At 27.4% G+C, this 26,994-nt stretch overlaps 2 protein-coding genes across 3 annotated transcripts in view; one reads left to right on the top strand and one right to left on the bottom strand.

Annotated features, from left to right (window-relative positions):
* The window catches only part of LOC129981195 (CD151 antigen-like), a 141,080-nt gene that overhangs the window by 49,403 nt on the left and 64,683 nt on the right, over positions 1 to 26,994 (top strand). The window contains exon 1 of one of the 2 annotated variants that reach the window (XM_056091931.1): positions 21,837 to 22,062. The exons of the other annotated variant lie outside the window; for it this stretch is intronic. The gene's annotated coding sequence lies outside the window, so the exon portion shown is untranslated. Of the gene's footprint in view, positions 1 to 21,836; positions 22,063 to 26,994 lie in introns of those variants that run through there. 2 annotated transcript variants of the gene reach the window in all.
* Positions 1 to 26,994, bottom strand: part of LOC129981194 (17-beta-hydroxysteroid dehydrogenase 13-like) — a 53,709-nt gene that overhangs the window by 22,132 nt on the left and 4,583 nt on the right. Inside the window, exon 2 of the mRNA XM_056091930.1 lies at positions 8,587 to 9,189. Within this exon, the coding sequence (XP_055947905.1) occupies positions 8,587 to 8,805 (219 nt within the window). The 5' untranslated portion in view covers positions 8,806 to 9,189. The remainder of the gene's footprint in view (positions 1 to 8,586; positions 9,190 to 26,994) is intronic.

The following is a 26,994-nucleotide window of genomic DNA, read 5'->3' as shown; positions in this document are numbered from 1 at the left end:
CTCTATTATGTCACATCTATCATTTGATCGAAAAAAAATTCAGAAATTGCTCAGAATGACTAGTAAATAAATTTAATAAAAAACATTTTCTAAAATCACAGTTTATTATTTTTCTAAGAAGCAGAAGGACATTTAATTACTTTTTAGACTTTAATGTCTAATATATTAAATTGAATATTATAGAATCTTGAAATTAATTTTTTCTCAAATTTTCTTTTAAATGGTTCTTTTCGAACCATTGAAATGGTTCTTTTTTTATCCATTAATTCATAATTTTTTTGCAATTATTAATGCATTTTTATCGAAAAGACACAAGTGGGTGACTAGAAAATTCTAATCTATTAAAAATATTTTGATTACGGTTTTCCATCTCTATGAACATGAAACACGTCAAGTAAGAAAAAGTGTATAAAAATATCTTTTTCTGGTTATTTCAAATATTATTCTAGGAAAACAAATGATGAAATGATATTAAAGATTAATACGACACCTAAAATCAAAATCTTTTTCCGAAATTCTTTAATTTAGGTTGCGAAATATTTGTAATCTTGTATCTTGTAATCAATTTTTAATTTTTGATTCAAAATTTACAACGTTATTGAGAACACACACAGAAGAAAAAGACCGAGCTTGTTTCATTTATTAAGAATTTTGAAGGCTGAATTTTTACTCATCAATAGCTGATTCTCAGAGAGCAAAGAAGATTTTAAAAATTATGATAAAAATTGGGTTCTGTGATGTGTTTCAGAATTTATGGATACCTTGGACTAAATATATACATTTCGAAAGCAAATATTATCAAAATGGATATGTAGAACTGAGCTTCATGCAGTTTATTATTTATAAATATAATTCACTTTCATAAAGCACTATATTTTTTCACTTCTATAAAGCCCTTTTAATTTGCTTTTAATAGATATCTGTTCTAGTCAGAGACCGACAGAAAAAAAACTCTGCTAAAAAAAGATTGTTTATCAAAAGAAATTAAAATTAGTTGATTTTGTTAAACAATAAATATTAAAATTATAAAAAATAGTACGAAGGTTCAAAAATTTACTTTGCTGCGAATTATTTGGCCGTCTCTTAGTAAAATGTGAAATTCAGTTTACAATAAAATTACAAAGGACTTCTTTTTTTTCTTCTTATTCTCTATTTTCTCTCTTAATTTCCAACTTTTATATATCATAAGCAAGGGAAAGTTATTTCTCTAAAAATATTTACGCAGCATATAATTTTGTTTACTATTTTTCCGATGGGAAATACCAGATCATCAGGGTTTAGCAGAGGAATCAAATACATTCTTCTTCATCATATTTTCTATTCTCCTTTCATTTGAGGTATTTCAAAGTTTCGAAGCCGAGTGAAGGGAGGGGGGTGAGAACTGCACAAACTCGGTGTTGCGTATTTTAATCTATTCTCTTCTACTTTTGCACCTAAAAAAATATTTTTATTTAGGAGACAATTAGACTTTGAGAAATGCTTTTATATTAGATTTGTTTAGATATAACAGTATTGACGTCTGATATTCTTGCCAGTGATTAAACTCGCGATCATTTAAGCGAATCTAGCCAATAAGGGAAAATATGAAACATCACATCGTGATGCAGGATATGTTTAAATAATTTATTGTTGGTTCTCTATTACTGGAAGATAGGGTGTCATCCAAGGGTTGCATGAACACCTTTGGCAACGAAGTTTACTTTGAAATAGTACATCCCCCTTTTTAAGATGTCTTTCATACACAATACTGCCGCCATTTTCTGCCAAATAACTATTCGTATTACTTGGCTGATTATCATTCCAAACTATTTCAAAAGATACTATGGCAATCGCAAAATCTAGATTCGAAACCTGATGAGAATATTAGGTTTGGTTTGGTTTTATGGCACAAGACCCGATATGCAGATTATACTGTACCAAACAAGTTTATTTCTAATTTTAAGTTTAACAAAAATAGTCTGTATTAAAAGGATACAAAAATAAAAATGGTAAAACGATGAAAAATTACAAAAAGTCACAACGAAACCATGGTAATGAGTTCAAATTAAGGAACAAAATCCTATAGATTTTAAAAAGACAAAAATATTCTCATGCGAGTCTCTGGCAAGCAACAATGACAAAGTTATTGCTGTTATTCCGAAATAAAACAAGCGATGAGCATTAAAATATGGACATTAAATAAGGATATGATATACGGTTGCTCCACAGTTATAGTGTGAACACTGTAGATGTTTATGTGTGACTGTAGTGTGACCCATTCTCAGACGAGTTAAAACTGTGTCATGTTTTTTATTATTTAACGAAGGCCAATTTTTTTTTATGATAGACTTACAAGTATGAAGTTTGCTTTGAGTTTTCGAAACCATTGAATTTGCCATTTGGTATAAAAACAGGGTTTTGATTGTTTCTTCAAATCATATGCAGGATTCTAGGAAAATATTATAAAGATATAGCCATCCCATGTTTCTCCAAAGCCTCTTATTCTCTGGTTTAGCTTAACATGCCTAAATGGATACACGCTGTAATACGAGATGAAGAGGGATTTATAAAATATTGTGAAAGCTTGAACCTCTCACTACTAACCTGGACGTGCAAGTTCTGTACTGGTAGAACGGTTTCTGTTTCAAAAGAGGTGTGAGGAGACATCCTTGGTATTAGCACGCTTTGCACTTCTTATTTAAAACAGAAACTTGCTCCAAACTGACTCAAAAGTATAGAACTTGCACGGTTGGGATTAGAAGTGAGATGGTTACATTTATTACTAACTTTTATTTGAAGAATATCTTTCTTAATTTATGTAGTATCTCAAGAAGTTTTCTACAAAATTTTCTCATATTCATCATGAACAGATCAATTAATTAACAATGTTTAGTTTTAAATGCATGAAACTCTAAATGCATGAAACGTTAAGCCTTCAAAACCAAGTCCGTATCTGTTGAAAACAGAGTTGTCAACAATCAGAACACAATGCGCATGCGTGAATTTTCAACGCCAATTATGGTAACGCAAATGCGTGAATTCTGTATGCCAATTGGGGTAACGCTATGCAGATTAGAAATGTTTAATTTCTAATGCCTTTATTCTTTTTTAATTGAAAAGTACTTCAGAATGAATCTTAAAGATCGATTAATTACCAATGTTTAATTTTAAATGCATCAAACATTAAGAAAATAAACAGAATCGCTTGAAATAATCGACCGAAAAATGTTAAGCCTAACCTCATTAGCGTGATGAAAACAACAACAACTGAAGTCTTACTCATTTGGCGATGGGGAAAATGAAGATTTTTTTTGGCGGGAAAGTTAAATTAATAATTAAAATTCTAATTAAAAATTCAAAAAAGGGACCCCAGGTGCACATTCCAGACCGCCAATGTTTACATGTACCAAATTTGGTAGCTGTAGTCAAACGGTCTGGCCTGTAGAGCGCCAACACGCACACGCACACTCACTGAACTTTATTATAAGTATAGATAGATAAATAATTTTGCAATTTATGTTACAATTATAAGGTCATGTTTACAAATGGTACTTCATCTTTATTACCCACTCATATTAAGTATTCTTATAGAAAGCATTGGGATCGTTGAAAAATACACCTTCAGAATTTGATGAATGTCCATATTTTACACAATTTTGAAGTAGAAAAGAAATAGTGATTTTTTCATCTGTCATTTCTTGTATGCGTGAACAGGATAACATGAAAACGCTACGAGCTGTATGGGCTTGTTTCATTTCGAGGTCGATGGGTTTTATTGGCACAAGGCTCACATTTGTCAAAACTGTGGACTATATTTGGAAATAATTCTTTAAGTTAATTCTCTGTTTTTAAATGAGGAAAAGAAATTCTTTCAAAAAATTCGTAAATAGGACAGTTTTCCCCTTGTCTTATTGCATTCTGTTTTATCTAAATATATATGTAAAATTCGAAACATTTCGCAACATTACATGATAAATCAGAAAAAAATTACAATGGAATGGAAAGTGAAAATTGTACTGAAAAATCTAATTTATAAGTATCACAACCTTATATTAGTCGCCTCGAATCTCTTAAGTCGTCTAGAAATATTTTACATTTATACTGAAAAACAATTAACAGTAACTTCGTGCGTTTTTAATTATCTTTATGAATCATTGGGGATTGAAGATAAACGAAGTTTCGATAAACACTGTGATTTATTATTATTATTATTATTATCTATGATATACTTCTTCTTTTTTTCTTCCTTTTATTACTTCTTCTTTTCATTATTTTAGTTCTGCTTTCAAAGTCGTTTATTTGTTTTTATATTTTTTATATGTATCTTAGGTCTTGTGCTGAATTTCTTTTCATTTAAAAAAAATAAATTTCACTTCCAATTATCCAAGCCGTAAGGGGGGCCTCTGTCACTAAACAATGGAGACGTAGGTGGTATAATATAATGTAGTAATACTGATCTTTCAGATAAATATGTTGAAAGTCGTGAGCTCTTTTCTTATGTATTCCTTTTAATTTATATATTTTAAAATTTACATTATTTACTCGTTCAATACTAATAAGGCTTGACATGGAGAGGGAATTTTTTCCAAAACTTGTCAAGGATTTTCTAAAATCGGTATGATTAAATTAGTTTTTTTTTTCTTTTTCTTTTTTATAATTTCATGATAATATTTCAAAACTATAATATTTTTTCAAATTTTTCAAAAAAAAATGAAGAAAAGTTTTTATTTTAAGGTAGAAATAAAATAATGAGTACAGAAATAAATTTAATTTAGGAATTTAATTAAAAAATGAAAAAGACATTTAAAAACATTAAGAACATTAAAAAAAGATTAAAAAGATATTTTTGATTTTAAAAAAACATGATTCTAGAGATTTCTGCACCACCTTTGAGACATAATGATTGCACCTATCGAAGAATTACACATTTCATTTTAAAAATTAAACTATTCGTTTCTTTTTATCAAAGATGAATTGAAAATTTTAGCAACGAATAACGTAAAAAAAAACGTAAATTTTATAAAACAAATGAGAATGAGAAAAATGATATTTAAATATGACATAAGCTCTGTCATTATGACTACAAAATCGGGAAATTTTCCAAACGTACAGAAATTCGGTTATAGCTGCAAACTCAAGCAATGAATTTCTGTACATACAAAAGTGGCCTTTCATTCTTTTATGGAGGAAAGTTTTCATTGATTTTATTACTAATTAGATTACCTCATGAAATTCTAGTTAGTTATAGTTTTATGAAGAATGCGCAATTCTACGTGTTCGACATCAACTATATTTATTTGAGAACAAATTTTTGTTTTCGAAAACATACTCAAAATACAATTTCTAAGCTTTAATTTACCAAGAAGTGCTTTTATACGTCCTGTCGAAAGCGAAAGTTCTTCCTTATTTCTCTTCTAAACCGCGAAATAAAAAATTATATGATACGAAAAACAAACAATCCATTTCTGCTAACTATTACTAAAACCTCCAAACATTTCCTCATCTTTGTTTTTTTTCTCGAAGTATTTTCGGTGACTTTCGAATTGTTCCTCTAAAAGAACAAAGGAAGTGAATTCACCGAGAGGATTGTGGACTTGTAGGAGTTCAATTAAATTTTGTTAAGGAAGCCGCACAGACATCATAATTGAATAAGTGGAATGAAACAACTGAAAATTAAACACTCCAGCAAGAGTTGTGTAAACGTTCCAGAACCTTTTTTTGTTAATTGGAAATTTTGTTTCATATATTAATTGTATTTCCCCTTTTCACAAAAGGCCTATTAGTAATTTTTATACTACTTAGTTTTTAATATGGTATAGTTTTATTTAACTTGATTTGTTTCGTGTTTATAAAGATGGTGTTTTTAATCAATTTTTCACTCATTTCCTCATGTGTTAGTCTTTTGAAATTTTGTATAATCGTGTATTCACAATAAAAATTCTGTGTTTTAATAATTTAGGATGTAATTATTAGTTAACCATTTCATTTGGTTTAATTAATAATCCATATTAATAACACCATATAATAGAAATTTCGTGAAAGAAGTTGAATAATTTTCTACGATATTTATTATAATGAACTTTAAATTTAAGACTAAAAAATGGAAAATATTACATAAAAATTATTTCTCCATTTTAGAGCAATGAAAAAAGTTTTTTTTTCTTTTTGTATTAAACTATATATATTTTAACAATAGTTTTTCTATTCTAAAAATGGTTAAGCTTTAAATTTTCACTTTATAAATAAATATCAGTTCGTATTTCGTTAGAAGTTTTAAACTATTGAAGAAGTTTTGAACAATTAAAAAAATTACTAGAATTTTGTTAAAGTTTTCTTTAATGCATCTATTTCATTTAAAACGGGCATTTTTAAATATTGGTTCATTGATTGGATCAACAACTTATTTTGGAACTATTCTTGGATTTTTGAGGACATCAATTTGAAATGTGGCTATGCGGTGAGGACGAAATTGAAAAGGTACCGTGTTTAGACTTAGATTTTATTTTTTAAACAAGTTGTATTTCCTTAAGATACTACTTTTTACCATAATCAGCATTTCCCATATTTAAATATTACTGTGTCCGTAATAATAGAATTTTTATTCCCTTTTGTAATGAGATTTTAATTTATTGGCTAACTGATCTTTATTTCAAATTCGTTGGAGGTTTTTTCGATAAAAATACTGTTATCGAAACAAATGATTTAAAACTCAAATCGCAATAAGGGGATATATTCAAGAAGCATGGTATATTTGGAAACATTATTATAAAACTTCATAAAATTATACAAAGAATTAAGAAGAATTCTGCAATCATTTCATGGTTTTTCTTTAAATTCAAATTAATTGATAATTCATTTTTTTTAGGCCTCTGAATTCTCTATTTACATATTGTTAAAATATCATCTATAGTATAAGTTTATTTAAGTCAATTTATAACTAATAAATATTTTCATTTCTAAATTGATTTTGTGAATTAAATTAACTGGTTTCTGTCGTACTTATTGCCTATTGTAAGTGAATAATTTGAATTCTTCATTCATTCTATGAGTTCACTGTTGCCCAATATATTCAAACAAAATAATTTAAATGCATCATTTTGGTGTTCAGAATTTTGTTCATCAGCATTTTTTTTTTCATTTATGGAATTTTTATGGTGAATATTAATTAAAAAATTTATTGCTATCAATATATTTATTAAAATTACATTTTATTTATTAATGATGTATCATTTATTAAAGAGTTAAATATAAATCTTTGCTGGCATTTTTAGTTTAAAAGTTGCCATTTTTTTCTTGATGTAGTTTCAATTAATTGAAGTCGATGAATAGATTAAATTTTCTTTGGGCTTCAGATTTCGTTCTTCAACATTACGGAAAATAGGTAAAGAAAATAAATGCAGTGTAGTAATATATAAATCTATAATAAAACTATACAAGTTAGAAAAGAACCGGTGTATGAATATACAAGCTGCAAATTAAACAGTAAAAAATTTAAGGTCGGAATGAAGAATTCACTTTATGTTTAGTTTCTTTCTACAGATGCAAGCAATATGCTATTTTTAAACTTTTTATTTTTTCAGTGGGCGTCAAGAAATTTCATTTTAATAATATTTTAAAAAACAAATTTAAGATATCTATATGATAGTCCATAATATCAATAAAAAATGTCTAGATGAGTAAAAAATAATGATATTGGAACAATTTTTTTTAAGATAGCAATCAGTTTCTTTGATAAAAGATTTTTTTCATAATTATACATTTCTATTGTCCAGTACACCCTAATTGGAATTAGTGAATTAAAAGACTCATAAGTACTTGCAGATCTATATTCAGAAAATTTTATTTGTTTTTTTATCTCATTTTTCAAGCACTTTTGTTTATCTTCATTGAATGTTTGTATTAATAATATTTTTTAATCTTTTCACACACTTTCTAAGTTCCAAAGTGTTCCGCATTTATGTGATTTCAGTGACAATATATTTAATATATTCAGAACTTCATTATTATTTAATCTATTAAATTAGATTAAATTAATCTATTAAATTATTAGATTTCAGTGTAATTTGTAGTGAATCTGCGAAAATATTATTTTCGAAGTTCTATAATACTTAAAGATAACAAACTGTTGAAAATAATCAAAAGAAAAGAGTTTTTGAAGTTGCATTTAAATTTAGGTACTAAAAGATGGAAAATAATTTATCAAAAATTTTGGGATTAAATAAAAAATATAAAAAATGAAATTTTAAATATCATATAATAAAGAAATTAAGCTATTGTTTCATACGCAAAATAAAAATCACAAACTTACAGCAATTAAAAATTAAAATATCGCATGAACATGATTAAAATTTGAATCTCAAGCTTTTGCGTTTTTATTTTAATCTTCAGATTTTAAAAAAATATTATTTCTCAGTTTTTAATGCAATGATAAATAATTTATTTTTGAATAATTATTTATCATTAATATAATAATAATATCAATAATGGATATTTTTTAAATATCTAATAATAGATAGATAATAGAGACGGAACATATTTTCAAATACATGTTAAAAAGCATTATTCATTCATTTTGACTAATTTATAACAAAATCAATATTTTCTTACCTGGTTGATGTCCCAGAGAACCAGCACTGGACCCAATTCCGCCAATCTGTTGGCGACTTCTTTGCCTAAACCATGTCCAGCCCCTGTGAGGAGAACTATTTCCCCTTTGATGCTTTTCCTAGATTTCGGCCATAGACATCGGGCCAATCTCAGAAAAGGATCGAAAAACATTGTAAAAAGGAGTTTAATTGTGTCAAAAATTGTTCCAAAGCAACCCATGATGAAGATGAGAATCGATAGTCTTTCACAAGCTAAATGGAAAGTTAATTCTTTTTAATTAAAATGATAATAATGCTGAATGTTTGACTTCTAAATCATGACGTCTGCCAATGTTAAATGCACTGATGAATTTCCAAATCACAGATGAATTTGGGTGCATTCAGTGAAAATCTTGGAAGACAATTATGATGAAAGTCCTTATTAGAAATGATTGTTCCAAGATATCTTTGGCCGAAGTTCAAGGGGTCCGAGGGGCAGCTGAATATCGACCACTATGTCTCGTGTGGATTCTCAGACAGAGATTCAGAAAAATGAAGGGTCTTGCCATTAGATCTTTCATCCACCTGTCTCGTGACACCTGTGAGAATTGTGACCTTCGCCTTACTAAAAGAAAGAATTCCAAAATAAAAATATTTTTCAGGGAAAGTGTTTTGTTATAAATGATTTAATCATCGTCAAGTGTCAAGTTTGTATATTGTTTTAGGATTGACAGCGAGTGAACGGGTTTTGATGAATGGAGTATCCTGTGTTCGAAATCTGCCCGCTTGCTGTCACGGACGTTTCCTCTTTAACCCACTTCCTATACCTCCGCGTCCGAAGAAAACGAGAAGCATAAAAAGCGAGTATCAAGGTTGAATCGAGCCATTTTGAATATGCCATTCATCGAATTCTATTTTATAAATGATATCTCGAAGTTTACAAGAAAACATTTCCATATCACATTCTCCGTGGAACATTATAGAAGCTTAAAAAAATCTTTTGACTATTCAGTGGAAAATATCTTAATTATTAAGAAATAAAAAGAATATTTCAATGTCACCAAATAAAATTGCAAGAGAGTTAGGAAGGCCCATTTGTTTTGACGAGATGTTTACATATGTTGATTTTTTAATCAAATTTAGCTCAAAATTTTCTTTTATTTTATTTCTTACCAATTGATATATCCGATATTTCGCGCAATGATAATATTTTAATGTCGAATTTCAGCTTGTTATATCCCCAATTATTTATATAATAAAAAACAATACAGAAATTAAACGTTTTCCATTTTTTTTATTTTTTAACAACTTGTGATGTAGTATTAATATTATTGATATGAGATGCATTATTATTACTGCATTTTCCCTTTTTTTACATTTGTGTGTTTATGTATACAAGTTTTACTATAAAAAGTACTTTTTATACACTAATATATCATAACACTCAAATTTCAATTTTATTTTTTTAATTAAATACTAATCTAAGTTTTGACAAAAAATATATATCTCGTAAAATGTATATCTCGCTTCTTGAAAGATTACAATAATTATATATCGAACAATTTTTAAAAAAGTATAAAAAATAATTTTTTCGTAAGTTATTAATAATTTTTAAAGAATTAAAAAACATCAACTAAATATTGCGAGCAGAAAATCGTAGGCAAATTTATAAAAGAAATTAAAAAAATGCATATAATATTTTCATTCAAAATAGGAATTGCCACACTTAAAATAGTCTATGGTGAATAGACTTTGAAGAAAACTGTTAAAAAGTTGGGATTTCTAAAGAATTCAAACTTTTTATGAAGTTTCAAATTATTTATATATCCTTCTAGTTTACTTTTAAATGTTTATTATTATTCATTTCTCAAATGTTAGCATCCCGCCTTTTCTAAAAAATATATGATATTCCTTAAAACCTACAATACCAGCTACAACAAATGACGGATCTCAAAACATTCCAGATTGAATAATATTTATTATATTAATTTTATTTATAATTAATATAGTAAATAATTAAAAAATTAGTTTTATAATAAATAATAAATAAATTCTTATTATAATTAATATTATTTATATTTTTTATTATAAACAAAAACAGAAATGTTTATATTCTGCCTTAACTTCCTGATCTTAATAATTCGCACTCTTAATTATGTAACTCGTTCTTTCTTGCTATTTTAATTCAAATAATAATGTAAAAAACACCTCTGAGGAGTTATTTTCTTTCAAATTAATTACTGCTTTAAGTTAACTGTAGACTAAAAATGATTAAAAAAAATACGAAGTGAGAGCCAAAAACACCATTTTTCACTTTTAAGCGTCAAATTAATAATGGCTTAAAATATGATAAAAACAAAAAGTGACTGGGAGATTTTTAAATAATCCAAAACAGCAAGTACAAATAGTGCAAAAACTTTTTTGCGATTTCCCAATAGTTTCGCCTTTGGAACTAAACAACGTTTACCACTTTTAATTCTGAAATGTCAGTTTAAATATAAACAAAGCCCTTCAATTCCTTCTTGATAGAAAAAGTCTACTGAGATTTTTTTCCGCCAGTGCCAAATAGAAATCATTGAAAATAGAATAATTATTTATTTTTTAAAATCATTAATGAATGAATTCGTCGTAATAATAATTCATTTCATAAAATTTTAAATACACTTGAATTGGGGTACAAAAAGTAAAATTTCCTTGTTTGAATTATTTTCTATTATTTAGTTTTTAATTTATAATTCAGTATTTTAAATATTATGAAATTTTAAAATCAATTAATTCTCGAATTCACTAATATTAACAATCAAACTCTAAATAATTCAGTCATATTTAATATCAATTAATTAAATTTCCAAAACACTGAAATATGGCGCTATCGTTAAGAACACACGTATTCAAAATTTTCCGAATCTAGCGCAAACAGAGAGATTGCAGAATTGATTACAAAATATATTTTAAATATATGAAATAATTAAAACTGAATTAAAGTGAGTCCAAGCATTTTATCATTTTAAAAAATTCTAAAATTATTCTAAATAATTGGAAATCGCACAAATTATAGATAATTTTGTAAAAATAACTGAATAGTAAAATTACTTAAAAAGGAATATATTTAAAAATGAATGATTGATGCAAACTTTAAAAACAAATACAAAAATAAATTCAATTTTTTTTTGTTTAAATTGTTAAATTAATATTATTGGAAACGATTTTGAGTTAATAATTATCCAACACACGATAATTTACGCATTAATTAATGTCAAATTCAATTGTTGAAGTAAATACAGTCAATGTTCAAGAGTTACATACCAGATTCCGGCAAAGTTCGAACATCAACCACTCTTTCGTATTTTCATGATCATCTTATCTAGAAGAATAAATATCAGAATGCGAAATATACCCCGTTATTCCTCAGTTTTTAAACTCTCGCGAAAACTTGTTTAATAACTGTTGACGCACTTCCATTGCTCAACGCTTTCTTCTAGGCACTTTCTTCATTTTTTCTGTCAATCTAGAAAATATGAAATCGAGAGGTCGTTTCCCTTTGTTTCAAAAGGATTTTTTCCAAAACTTTCTGATCACCATGAGGTAAATCCGTGTGTCATCTTGATGTCTTAAATATATATTTTTACTTGCTGCCATAAGAAGGGTTAAAAAAAAATGGCATTATTCATCTTCACATATTAAACTTATATTTCTACTTGCTCATATAAAAAGAAATTTTTTAAAAAAAATGGCATTATTCATCTTAATGTCTTAGACATACATTTTTACATGCTCATATAATAAGGATTTTAAAAAATGGCATCATTCATCTTAACATCTTCAAAAGTTATTTTTGCATGCTCATATAATAAGGATAAAAAAAGCAGTATTCATATTAACGCCTGAAACATATTTTTATTTCCCCATAAAAGAAGGATTTAAAAAATGGTATTATTCATCTTAACATCTTAAACATATATTTTTACTTGCCTCATATAAGAATTTTTTAAAAAATGACATTATTCATTTTAATGTCTTAAACATATATTTTTACATGCTCATATGAGTAGGATTTAAAAAAAGACATTATTCATCTTAATGTCTTAAATGTAGATTTCTACTTGCTCATATAAGAAGGATTTATTAAAAAATGGCATTATTCATCTTAACGTATTAAACAGATATTTTTACATGCTCATATAATATCATTATTCATTGTAAAGTCATAAACATATATTTTTACTTGCTTGCCATAAGAAAGGTTTAAAAAAATGGCAGTATTCGTCTTAAATATATTTTTTACTTGCTCATATAGGTAGGATTGAAAAAAAATGACAGTATTCATTCAATCAATTGGTTTGGATGATTTGCCAGTTTAGATCTCTTCAAGAAAATGTATTTTTCAATTTTTTGATAACCGAAAAATGGTTTTCGTTGAATTCATATATTGAGTTTCATAAGATGAAATTCAATATGGGTTCTTTACATCAATATTTTATATTTCGGTCAAATTTCGGATGATTGCATACGAACATCATAATTTAAAAATTCAATGAGATAAAGAGACGAAATTGGCATTTGGTTCAGAATTCAAGATCCATTGCAAATGTTAAACCAAATCTTAGAACTGGTTGTTTGTCATGCAGTATTCACATGTTTATGTTCATATGAGTGCAATACCTCCTCCCTCCCCCCAAAAAAAACCCCACAGAAAGTTAGAAAGAAGATATTTCGAATATGGTCTTAGCATCTAATAAGAACTCTAAAATACAAGATTAAACGTAAAAGGTATATTATCATGGATGCAAATGAGGAATTTCTTTAATACTATAATAAGGGAAGAATACTAGAATAAGTAAAGCACTCTATCTCAATCATATTTCGATGTATTAAAAAAGGGAGAAGGAAAATTTTACTTCCCTTCCCAAATTATTCAGTTTAGAATGGCAACACTGTCACTTAGTAAGTGGTCATCTCGGCTTATTATTTTTCAAGTGAAACTTAAATAGTTGCTTTGGACACCATGTAATTTTCTAGTGAGGTTGGTATATTTTTTACTTTTTTCCAAGTCACTTTCTTTGTTTCGCCTATTACCCTTTTAGTTATATACATTGCTTGCGCGTTGAAGTAATTTTTTTATCAATAAAAACAATAATAATTGTTTGAGAGGAAATAAAGTTAAATAAGAGGAGGTACTGACACGCATAACCTTACCTATTTGCATTGTTCTTGTCATTTACAAAAAATGTATGTTGATATCGAAAAGTAGATTTTGGCTAAGTTGTCATAAACATTATGCAGGAGTTGTTAAGGACATGCAAATTAATCATGGAATGGTCAACTTGACTAGTTATTGAGGAAGATCTTAATATTAAGTCAACCCAATGATATTGTCAAGATATTATCTGCACCATTTATTTGTCGCCAAAGCAAATCAAACTACCAGTTTCAATGTGTGACGAGATAATTTATTAAATTTTAACTCTCTTTTTTAAAAGATTAGTAGTTTTTCTAGTTCAAATAATGTTTAAATCATAAGCGTATAAAGTTTAAGTGAATAAAAGTTTTTAACTAGTCATTTACATATTTTTAAGAAAGCCAATTTTTTCTTTCAGTTGCAATATTGTTGAATGTGCATATGTGCTGAAATGTTTAACAGCTACGATGAAAAAAAAATATATAGTTTTGTACCTTAACTGACATGTAATAGAATTAGGTTTTATTGCCTTGGATAAATAAGATACACTGCAACAGTAGTTAAGGTAAAACCTAAAGAAATATCTTAATCAAAAATGGAAGGCTTTGAATTTAAACTATATTATTATGCAGTAGTCAAAAGAAAAAACTAAAGAAGATTTAAAAGTTAATTTGTTGATATTCTTGGAGCCCCCGAAAGTTTTGGTTTTAAATTTTATTTGACCAATTCGTTTTTTGAATAAAAAAAGTATCTAAATTTAAGACCTTTCCTTTATTTAAAAAATTATAAGATATTAAATGAATTAATTTTTTATGCGCCAAAAGTTTGTAACTGCTAGTATTGTTTAAGTTGTTTTATTTCATTATTTTAAATAGTTTACCGTTTTTTTTTTTTTTTTTTTGGCAGAATCAAGAATTGTTCCTTATTTTTTTTTCTTTTTAAATGACGGAGATTTCTTTTACATTATATGTTTAGATTGATTTAGTTCTTAAAATATTCCCTTCTATTTGTATAAAAAGGTTAGAAAATGAAGAAAAGAAATTTGTCGAAAATAAAGACAATATAAGGATCTTTACAGGTACATAGAGTGGTTAATTATATATAGGGAACTAATCAAATGCCTATCACTGGTTATCTTTCTTATCATTGTTACTTGTTGAGTCACATGACGCATCATAAAACAAGATATCAGGTTTTTGTATTTTGCGAGCTGTCTTCGACCACCAGTTGGTTCGCTCCCATGAAATCAGGTTATTTTGATGGAATAATAGCTTTATTCATTGTTTAAAAGTGCTAACATCATAACTTATTTTAATTATTAAGAATTATAGAGATCAAAAAAAGGAATTCAAATAGTTGAAACCATTTGAATTGTCAATATTGAAATAGGAAAAAAAATGATTTAACTTTAAGTTTATAAAATTGATTTCTATAATCTAAACAAATTTTTGCCGATGCAAAATTGCATAGTATTATCAATATGCTTATTCCCCGAGATATTTGACTGAATGAAAATCTCTTAAAAAAAAAGAATGTGTGTGAAAAGATTCTAAATTATTCTTTTCTGGAAGATTATCGAAGAATCATCTGATGAAAGAAACAGCAGTGAGTTTAGGATTAAGAATAAGCTTATTGCGTGCTTTTATCCAATACTTTGTTTCGTGCGTTTTCATTTTGTAAAAATAAAAATTATTTTCTCTCTTTTTTTGGGGATCTAAAGTTTTTAAATTTTACGTACTAATGTATTGTTTATGAGAACACGCTATTTTAACAATGAATATTGTAATATATTTATAAATTATTTACATATATGAGTTGTCGATAGAAATTCACTATTTCAATATTTTCGTAACATATTTAGCAATTAATATATTAATTAAATTAAATTTTGATAATCAATGAAGGTAATATCCCTTGGTAGTGAATTTCTGAAAAACTGATTTCAATATTCTACAATATTTATAATAATTAAAGATAAAAAGTAGAAAATAACTAAAGTCAAATAAAAATTGTTTTTAGTATACTCATAGAAGTGTATTTTAAAAACTGTTTTTATTAAATATTGAATTATTTTTAATTTCGTATTGAATTATCATGTTTTTCTTCAAAAAAGAATAACGCCTTATTGTTTTCACTGTCATCACCATCTATTTGAACATCAATCACTGAAATGTTCTTTTTAACAAAATGTGTGAACTGGATAGTGAAGACGCATGCGCAAAGTTATTTTGAATTGGTTGCTCAAGTTTGGAGGAGAATAAAAGAATATTATTCTACAAAAGTAAGTAAATAAGCTAACATCATGTAGAAAGGCAAAGTATATCCAGAAAGTGAAACAAGAAAACAGAATAGGAAAGCTTTAAATCAAATAACATTTATGTCTGTATCAACAGACGTTAAAAATTTTGCTAAAAATTTTGACCACTTGTTAGAACATAGGATTGAAAGTAGACAATCCTTTTCATTATAGCAACAGCCACTTACTAATTGGACCTTTTCACCTCAACGAACTCAATCAAGACGTCGTACTAATCTGCTGGGGGAACAAAATGTGCTATATCTAAACAAAGGCTAATCTAAACAAGGGCTTATTGATTCATGTTAAGTTTCTGAAGTCAGCTGTCAAATGATGAACAGCAGTAGTAATCAAATGACGTTGTAGTCACACAATGCTCCCCATTATGTTATGCAGAGGTTTACGATAATAACTTTTTAAGTGAATTCGTTTTCTGTCATTATTCCTTACATCCCGATCAAATTTGAATGATCGTTTCAAAATCACCTTGTATAAATAAAAATCGTTCAATATTTGCAAATGATACAGCTTATTTGAAAATGAGACTGGATCATAGTTAGCAAAACTCTCCTTGGGGAGTCTTCTATGGTTGAGAAATCTAGAAATGTTCTTTAATTTTCTTTGAAGTCAACTATGCCGTTTGTTCTGAATAAGGTCGGTAATTTAAATATTATTTGCATAAATATTTTGATGATCAAACCCAATTTTTAATTATTACCAGCACTTCTAAAATATTAAATTCTATTTTCTTGCTTATAATTAGTAACTCTTTTTTAATACTCACTTACAACGAAAAAGGAACGCCGCTCTAATAAATGATACAATGAAACATATTTTATTTTAAAAAAACGTATAATTTTTACTTCAGGTGTGAAATAATCTGAAAATATGAGCGTATGTCTCTGTGCATAATTCTTTCTATTCAGCTTCAGTTGCGTATATTGCCATTTCCTACAAGCTGAGAAAAAGATATCGTCAGATATCGTAAAATTCTATTAAGATTAATTGATAAAGCCTTTGTTAACGTCAAATTATATATTGGACAATTGAAAACTTCAAATCAGAAAACCATTTTTGATTTTGATTACTCATTACTTTATTTTTTGAATACAAAAGTTTTTGTATTATTTTCGTAACTTTCCATTAAGATATTCATTTCTGATTAACAAAGAAAAATTTGTTAAACTAAGATGGAATCGAATCAACTGCTTCGAGAAATTTGAGAAGAAATCTACAAAAGCTTTAATAAACGGAGCCTCAAAATTGTGAGTATGTGAAACATAAAGCTAAAAGAAGAAATAAAAATCTTTAATTTTTCTGAATCATTATGTAATATACAAATCTGATGAATTTATTCTTTTACGTCATAATATGTTTTGAAATAAATAATGGATTATAGAGTTTTTGAAAATAGAACTTCTAATTTTGGATTAGAAAAAGAAATGCAAATCGGCTAAAAACAGTTGGAAGAAGAAAGCATAATTTAGTACTTTGACCACGATTTATAACATTAATAATCTCAATCATTTAAAGTATATTAGATTTTTAAAAAATCTGAATTTTTTTACATAGAATGACAGATATCCTTGAATCTAGAGAATATTTCCGTTTGAAATGAAGTTATTATAAAATAAACAACAGACATTTTCCTAATTTACATGAAATATACTACGAAGAAAATGGAGGAAATAAAACAAGGAATGGAATTAAAAACGAATTTTTTTTTCAATGAGAAGGTCAGGTAAGTGAAAAGGAATATTTTGGGAATAAATTTGAATGATCTAGATCATTCAAGTGACAGATTCGATGAATATATAATTTCCTTCTCACGAGTCCTAATCGTGATTCTTTCGGATGAAAGAGACCGCGGTTTTTCAACGACTGAGAAAGGATAATTAAATTGTTATGGGCACCTCATATACAATGCATAAAGACATCCAATATGGGAAAAATATTTTTTATTTGTTATGTAATTAGAATTGATATAAATGAAGAGGAAAAGCTTGAGCAACACAGAGCAAGATAAAAATTTCCTCTTATGATAACGAATAATCCACTCCTTGTTTTTCTCTTATTAGAATATGAATTGGGAAAGTTTAGTTGAATGAACCTTGTATTTGATAGTACGACGGTCACTTCTGTATAAATTTTGTAAATGTAATCAAAGTTTTAAAACACAGTGTTCAATGAACTAGGATTCTTATGTTAACATTAAAAGTAGCATAAGTTCTTTAATGTCCAAAGCGTGAAATGAATAAATCCTATCGCAATTAAAATATAAAGATGCGTCTAACCAAATGATTGCCCATGTTTGAAATAATTATTTAATTAATAATGCATGGGAAAGTTACATGCTATATGCGGATTTGAATATTATTAGCAAAAACATTTTACTGAATTGTTTTCAAATTAGTAAAACCTTCCGCATATCTTTCAACAGATTCATAAAATTATCTATATTTTCATCTTTTTTGTTGCAAATTTTATTGAAAATATTAAAAGATATGAAACATTTATAAGTATTTCGTTTCTGCATTAAAAAAGTATAAATAAGACATTGAATTCTTTTTTACGATTTGAATGATATGGAACGGAAAAGTGTTTGCTAAATAATCAATTATTTCCACCTTCCCAGCATGATTGTATTCTCAATTTCGCTCATGATTCTCGTTTTTTTTATTGGATTATTTATCATTCATTATTTCATTCTTATTATCATGTGAAACATACAAATTCATTAAAAATAATTTTAAACCAATATAAGATATGATGCGAAGATTTACAAAGGGAAAAGAGGAAATGCAAAGTTCCATTCAACATGGAGAAAGTACCGTAAATCGAAATCTAATGTATTTGTGGTGTCAAGCGTAATAATAGCGATCTGAGAGATATTGATCTGAAAATTTTAAGTGGTACTCTTTTTTCGGTGTAACGAGTAAATAGAGCAAAATTCTTAAAACTTTACTTTTTCCAAAAAATGAAAAAATATTGATCTAAATAATATTAATACTTTTTAATGATCTACTTTTGATATAATTAGTGAGCTGACTTCATAGATGTTTTTAATACCTACAACTTTGTCATTAAGAGTTTTCCTCTATGTTTAATAAACTTTTATTTAAAATGTGAAAACAGTATTACAACCCCCATCCCCACCTCAATCCATCTTTATTCGAAACATTTTTAGTTAGCAAAATAATGGTCTGTTTTGTATGACCAATTCAATAATGCAAATCAATTTCTTTTTTCCTCTTCTAATAATTTCCATGATGATTCAACAAAACTAGACAATTTGAGGAATTTACTTATGTTTTTTAATTATCTTTTCATCTGAAAATTTTTAATCGTTATTTTTGAAAAAGATTGTTTGCTAAAAGTTGGGTTCATTTGAGCAGAAAAAAATTAAATTTCGGTAATCGTTATGATGTTAGTTAAAATCATTGTTTGTAGTAACTCACTTCAATTCATAGTGGATAATTCGTTTCTCTTTTTTCTGTTTGAAAGTATACATTTATAAGCTTTTTAAAAACTCTTATGTATCAGATTACATTATAAAATTAGAAGCTTTCATTATTCATTGTTAAAATTATAAAATTAAAAAGTGGAATTTTTGTAAATGCATTCTCGTAAAAGCATATTAGTTAAATTTTAAAAATTCCAATCCAATTCGAAAATTTTGTTTTTTTTTAACCCTTATCGTGGCAAGATTGCTTTTTTGATGAAAAGCAAAAAAAATGTATATAGGTAACTTTTTTACGCTATAAAAAACATCAAAAAATAAATAAAAAAATCGTGTAATAAAAATCGTTTAATAAAACTAAGTTAAAAATTATTTTATAGTGGTAGTATATTTTTATAAAGTTGTATGTATAGTATACTATACAAAATGAACATAAGGGTTAATTTAAAGATTCTTTTTCCAGTTTCTCGCAAAGAAAGAGAAAATATTGTACTTGGAAACTTTTGTGTAAAATATTGTACTCTTGTTTAAAATATTAGATCAATGTAAAAATTCGATTCAATATTTCGATAAATCTCCATGTTTAAATCTCCTTTAGTAATGTTTGTCTGTAAATAAGATAATGTAAAAATGAATGAAATTTGTAAAATAGTTTTTATACCAAAATTATAGATTTCTTTAAAAATTTGGGCCAAATATATTAAAAGTAATTTCTTTGCTGTGTGGATATAGCTAAACTAGTAACAATAGTCAATCGGAAATTTTCTCACATTTTACTTAATAAAGGTATTATCTACTCTCCTTATACGTTATCGGATAAAAATTAGGGACTTTCGGTCAGGCTGTGAACACTAGAGTACACAGATATTTTTTTCCTAGCCGCGCACATGTTTCCCCTTCGTATTATAATTAAGGGGGAAAAATGAAAAGAAAAAACGAGTATACACTTTTTATCTAGCGACTCAAACAAAAACTTGAAGCATAATTTTATTCAGAAATTAAATTTCATTCACAAATCATTAGTTATTGAATCATTGCATCCTTATAAACTCAACTCGTTTTTGAATTTTCATATGTAGCGACCGTACAGACTGATAAACTATCAATCATTGACGGATTTTATTGTTATATTTTAAATGAGAAAACTGCGTACCAAATTTTATCAGTTTAGCTCTCTTTGTTTTGAAGTTATAGTTCTCACTTGCATTCTTATAGAGAGATAGGCATATTTCTTACGAATAGATATCCTTCTAAATTTGATATACAAATTTATAAAACTGTTTTTAAAACCAGATTTTAGATTTCATCAATCTAGTGTTAAGTGTTTTTGTGATTACATGTTCACAGACAGATAAATGCAGTCCGAAAAATGTGTGTTCTGGACTTAGAAATTTTTGAAATGCAAAAATTTGTCAAAATCTCAAATTCGAACTTTTTGACTATAATACTTTTTTCTTTAAATACTTTATATATGAGAAGAAAAAAATAACTCTAGCTAATCAGCTAAAATTTTGCATACTGTTTTATTTTTAGAATAGTAGATCTACTTCGGATGTTGAACAATTCCATCAAAAGGTTAATTGTCTGGTGGTTCGAATGTTTGTGCAGTGTAAAATCAATCACACAGATCTGCACCAAAATTGCAGATTTGTGTTTAATTTGAATTCCCTTCGGTTAAAAGGAAGATGTCCAAAATTGCATTCTGTTTCCGTCACTATATTGAAAAGTATAAATGGTCCATATTGTGTTAATATTCTAGAAAATCGAGTAGAAAACAGTTCTTCTACCAATGCATGTGCAGTCAGTATTAGAAAGTAAACATCATGATTTCCTATGCATAGGAAATTTCGAAATATTCAAAATTTACTGTCAATTCTGGTCGAAACAAGAAATGGCTTACTTTCATTTAGAATGAAACCAATTGCTGTAATTTCTTAATTTTACTAATTTAACTGAATTTATCATTGATTTGTTTGAAATCCTTTTCAAAAATTGTAAAAGGAACCTTTTTATTCTATTCTAACAATAGTATTTCGATAATTCCTCAAAGTGGCAACACTTTCCAGCATCATTTCAGAATCTATGAGAACCTGCCATCTTAAAAAATAAAATATGTAAAGAAAAAAAAATCAAATATCGTCAACAACAAACGATGAAGAGATGGGTCGAGGGCAATAACCACTTTCTTGGGAGGCTCTGAACCGCACAAAAACACCCCTCCTTCTCTCTGTCCAATCGATAGCCATCTTCGCACATGCGCCGTGTCCTCCCTGGAGCCCAAACTCGCAGGCACTCTCCCCAAACTCCCTTCTCCATCCCCGGTATCCACCTCAAATTCAATCGGAATGTTGAGGGCCGCGCATGTGTAGGAACTGCCTCCAGCAACCTCCGGGAAGCGCAAGAGCGGCCACCAGAATCCAGAGCAGGGAGAAGAGAATTCCCTAAGAGAATGTGATTCGGGCACCAAAAGAGGAATTTAGCTTCCATTTCGAAATCGTTTGGAGTCATCGTATTTTGGATCTTTCCTCCCCACTCTCCAAGACTCGGAATTTTTCGATTACAGGTAAGTCGGTGGTTCGTCTGCGCTGCGGATCGCTGTTTGTTTATGTTCTTGGAGGAAGGGTTCTTGAAAGGGGTGAATGTTTGTGTGATGGAATCGCGAGGAGGGATGTATTTGTTGTCATTGGGATTAGAGGAATCCGAAAGTAGCTTGTTGCGCAGTTCGTGAGCAGGTGATAATAGAAATACTTCGAAGAATTTTGAAGGTATTCGGTATTTATAAATGCATTCATTAAATAAAGAGTGCAATTTTTTTTCACTGGATATATTTGTTATTAAAATAGAATTGTGGATGCATTTGTGACCAGAAATGAATTTATTTTTAAATTATCTACAAGATGAATTTTTTTTCCATGTGTCTTTAAAAATGTTTAATGGTTGAAAAATCAAATATAGATCTATTTTTGACAAATACTTTCCATACCATTGAGTTATTAATTGGATTCAAACATATATTTGTTTTGAATGTAATTATTGATATAATTTAACAATATTTCCTTATGAATATTATAAATTACTATATGCTTATACTAAGTTTTTAAATGTTTTAGTATTATAAATTATATGGAAATTGGTAAAAAATTCTTTTCTAAGTACAGATCAAACTTTTAGCTATCAAATTATGATTTAAAACCAATTGTAAATAATTATGATGAAAAAGATTGTAAGAAGTTAAATTTATCCATATGTATAGAAATATTACTGAGTGGAAGCGTTTTGAACTTACAATATTAAAGCATTATTGATCGGAGATGTCAAATGGCGACTTTTGATAAACATGCATTGTTGAAAGGGAAGTCATGTGGCAAGTTCTAATAATCGAATATTATTGATTGGGATTCAGCACGTTAAGCACTATGTCAGTTACCTGGTGACTGAAAGCGTCCATCACTGGTGGCAGTATTCGTTCATTTCGCACCTCGTCAGTCACTAGTGGCTGATATTATACTTTTCGTTTAGGCCACATTAGCTACTATTGAGTGATAATATAATTTTCATTTAGGCTGCCTTAGTCATTGTTGACTGACGATGTACATTAAAAAATTGTTTTCTTAATAAATTTCAATCTGCAAGTCACAAAACGGGTGCAGACTTATCACAACTTGATCTTTGGTTGTCAGCATCTGAATAAATTCGAATATGGCAGAATAGACAAAAAACACTCACCAAGATAGGCTGGTTCACTAATATGTGATATTATAATATATTCTCTATGCTTCACATATTAGTAAAATGAAAAATATCTTGAATATTGATAATGCGATCAAAAATTGTCCCGCAGAAAATTCAAATCAAACCTGTAAGTCTATCACTATTGTATTCAGCAAGTTTCTAGAAAACTATAACCATTTTTAATGAAGGAAAGTCTTTAAAATACTTTATATATTAGCTTTAAATATAATTTTAAAATATGTTGTTCCAAAAATATATTGAAAATTCCTGATATACTTAGTTAAAAATTTGTTAGAATTTCTCTGCATAAAGATACATTTTTTGCCTGTCGTTTTAAAAATTAGAAATGACTTCAATTCATATTTATATTTAATGTTTATTATTCCAAGTTTAATTTTAATGCTTGTTTTTCAAGGTTTATATTTGATATTTATTATTCCTAGTTTGATTTTAATGTTTGTTTTGCAAGATTTAAATTTGAAGTTTGTTATTCCAAGTTTATATTTGATATTCGCCATTCCAGATTTTCATTTGATGTTCTTTTGAAAGATTTCAAAACTGTAAAAAATTCTAACCGACAAATTTTTAAAAAAAATGCTGACCTGTTTTAAGTTTATTTAAATTGCCAACATATAAAAAGGTGTTTTTTTAAATTTAATAATTAGAAATTTCTGTAAAACACTTCCTTTCTAATTCTTAAAAATTAATATTTATGTATTGGCAGCCTTTAAACGTTAGAAGATTTTTACGTTACAAAATTACATATTCCATTATATTTTTTTGCATAATCTAAATAAATGAAAATGGGAACTTTATATGTGTAAACTAATATTCAGCTCCCAGTTGCGATATAATAATTTCGAAAAAAAAACTAATTTAATTGTATCTAAATATAAAAATTTTTTAAAAAATCCGCATTATTTAATAAAAATTTCAAACATTTTTTATGATATTCCACTAAATGAAAAGCTTTTTGAAATAATAAATCCTTTGACATAAATACAAATTAGTAAACAAATGATAAACTGAAATTTATTTAAATTTTTCTAAGAGATTTATCAAAAATTTTGAAAACTCAAACGCAGAGTTTAAACTTATATAAAAATTGTAGTTCGCGGCAAAATAATGAAAAATTATATTTCAAATTTGCCTTTAACTGTTAGTTTTTAAGAATGTGAAATTCATACACTACCAGAATAAAACATTAAACCTTATAGAAAAGCAATCTCTTTTTTGGTTGTTTTGTTTTTGTAGCTGAAAAATATGTTTCAAAAGCAATTAGAAATTTTCTATCTCTGTTTTTCCGTCTTCATTTCAAATTCAAAATAATTCATGTTTATATTTATAATTGCTTAAAATTTCGCTGATAAAATATTCTTAAAATTTGATTGAACATGAAAAGGAGCTATTCAAAGGTTGCAATAATGAAAAGGGGCTATTCATTCCGTTAGACGTGGGTGGTTTCTCAGATCACTTGGCTATATTTAGACATAAGAGCCAGCAACGATTTTATGGATTTTACAACTCGCATCACTGATAATTTTACCTGTGTGTATGTGTATTATACCATCCAAAAGGGAACCAATTGCATCCCGGTGCACAGCTTTTCACTTGAAATATCATACTGCAGTATTGAAAAATGCAGTATCAGAATTTTTTTCTGTAATGGTTTGCGAAAATAACTATCCTTTAAGTGCGCTTTTGATATTGATTTCTTATTGCTTAACTTTCGTTTTGCGTTCTTCGAAATTAGAAAGCAATGGTCTCACGCCCTTTTAATTTTCTTCACAGATCATTGAGGAATGCATATGTTACGGTAAATGTAACAAGCTGGTGATTATGTGTAGTTAGCGATGGTTATTCCTAATCACTTATAAGTTTAATGGTGATTATTCATAATCACTTATGAGTTTAATGGTGATTATTCATAATCACTTATGAGTTTAATGGTGATTATTCATAATCACTGATTAATCACATTTAAAAAGAAGCTTCAGCTGCATTCACCATCGTTGAAGGTCGGAAAAAACAATTCGGATTTTTTTAGTCGCCATGTAAAAAGTCAGATTTCCCTTTAAAAAAAATTCTCATTTGAATATTTTAAGCTGAATATTATTATAACAGTTAAATACAAATTTAATTAATTAGTAAATGAATTCCCTTCGGAAATTGTAAACATTTGTTTAAAATCTTAACTGGTAACACCTTTTTTATTATTCTAGCCGCCTTTGGCAACCAACTTGTTTGCCCCTATTATTGACCTTCGAGTCAATTAAATTTTTAATGCGGGATGCATTATTTTTTTTTAATTATCATGCAGAAAGACCGAAAGACTTGAATTTAATTTTATCAGTCTACTCAACTCTCTGTACATGCAAGCTAAAATGTATGCATATTGTGAAATAAAAGCAGTGGAAATCTTACTTCGGAGTTATAATCCAAAGTAGGGTTTGACGGTTTTTCAAACCCGGTTTTAAAAAACCGGTTTTTTAAAGTAAGTTTGTCACGTTTGAAAACCGGTTTTCCAGAACGCCTGGATTTTTTTCTTCTTCAATAAAAACAAACAAATATTTTGAATTTTATTGGTTTTGACCGATTCATCTTTAAGGCGACGAGATGCCAATATATTAACAAATGAAGGTATATTAGAATTTCTGTTAAATGAACTAAAAAATTTAAACACTAAAATAAGTTTGAAATTATTATATGCTTTAGAAGAACGAATTCAAGAAAGTTGAATTAGCAGCTCTTTTGCTGTATTTGCAAAATCCACAAAACATTTCTAGTTCAGCGAAGTAATCTAGTGTACTTTCTTTAGCTTCAAAAACCGATATTATCAAGTGATCTGGAAAGATATTGTCTAGAATATTTCCGAATTCTTATGTGGAAACCAATTCTGATGAAGAGCAAATCGAAAAAACTACTCATCAGAGTAATGCTTTTTCAAAAGAAGCCATGGAAAAATCAATTCATAAGTTTCTTCAAGACCCTGAAGGAAAACTTACAAATCCAAAGACACTGAAAGCTGAGTTTTCATTATTTAAGGCAACGAATAAAAGAACAAAAAACTTAGATTTGTTATTTGATGCCACGAAAACTATAAAATCAAGCCCAGTAGCTAGTTGAACGAGTATTTTCAATTTCAGGCAATATTGTGTCCAAAATAAGAACAAGACTTAGCCACCGTTCTGTGGATATTTTATGTTTTTTAAAATCCTATTTTTTTTAGGAGAAATTAAAATGAGTGAAAATAATAAATTTTATTTGAAGTTTTTGTTTGAATTTTTGTTATTTTGTCTAAGTAATATGTATATGAATCCTTAATTTTTAAAATATTTTAACTTTGACTTTGATAATGATTTCGTTTTTTTGTTATTTTATATAAATTAAATAAAATATTTTTCCCTATTCTATTTTTTTAACAAAAATTCGAAAACCGGCTAAAACCGGTTTTTTTTTGGAAATATTGAATTCGAAAAACGGTTTTTCAAAAAGTCGATTTTTGTATAAACCCTAATGCAAAGAAACCCCCTTTTTTTTCATTTCAACTTTAACAAAAGCATGCAAATAAATATTTCGTCGGATGAATTTGAATTTCCGTATAACAATAAAAAAAAAATCGTTATAATTTGTATATCGAATTAAATTTTAAAAAAAGTTAAAATAAAAAAAATGCGAAAATAAAAAGGATATCTTTAGGAAGATTTTTTTTTTTTCATATTTAAAATAATGCAAAAACCATTTTTGTCAGATGATACATTTG

Source organism: Argiope bruennichi, chromosome 8 (assembly GCF_947563725.1).
Source record: "Argiope bruennichi chromosome 8, qqArgBrue1.1, whole genome shotgun sequence".
In the NCBI taxonomy this organism is placed as follows: Eukaryota; Metazoa; Arthropoda; class Arachnida; order Araneae; family Araneidae; genus Argiope; species Argiope bruennichi.
This window is presented reverse-complemented; position numbering and strand designations above follow the sequence as displayed.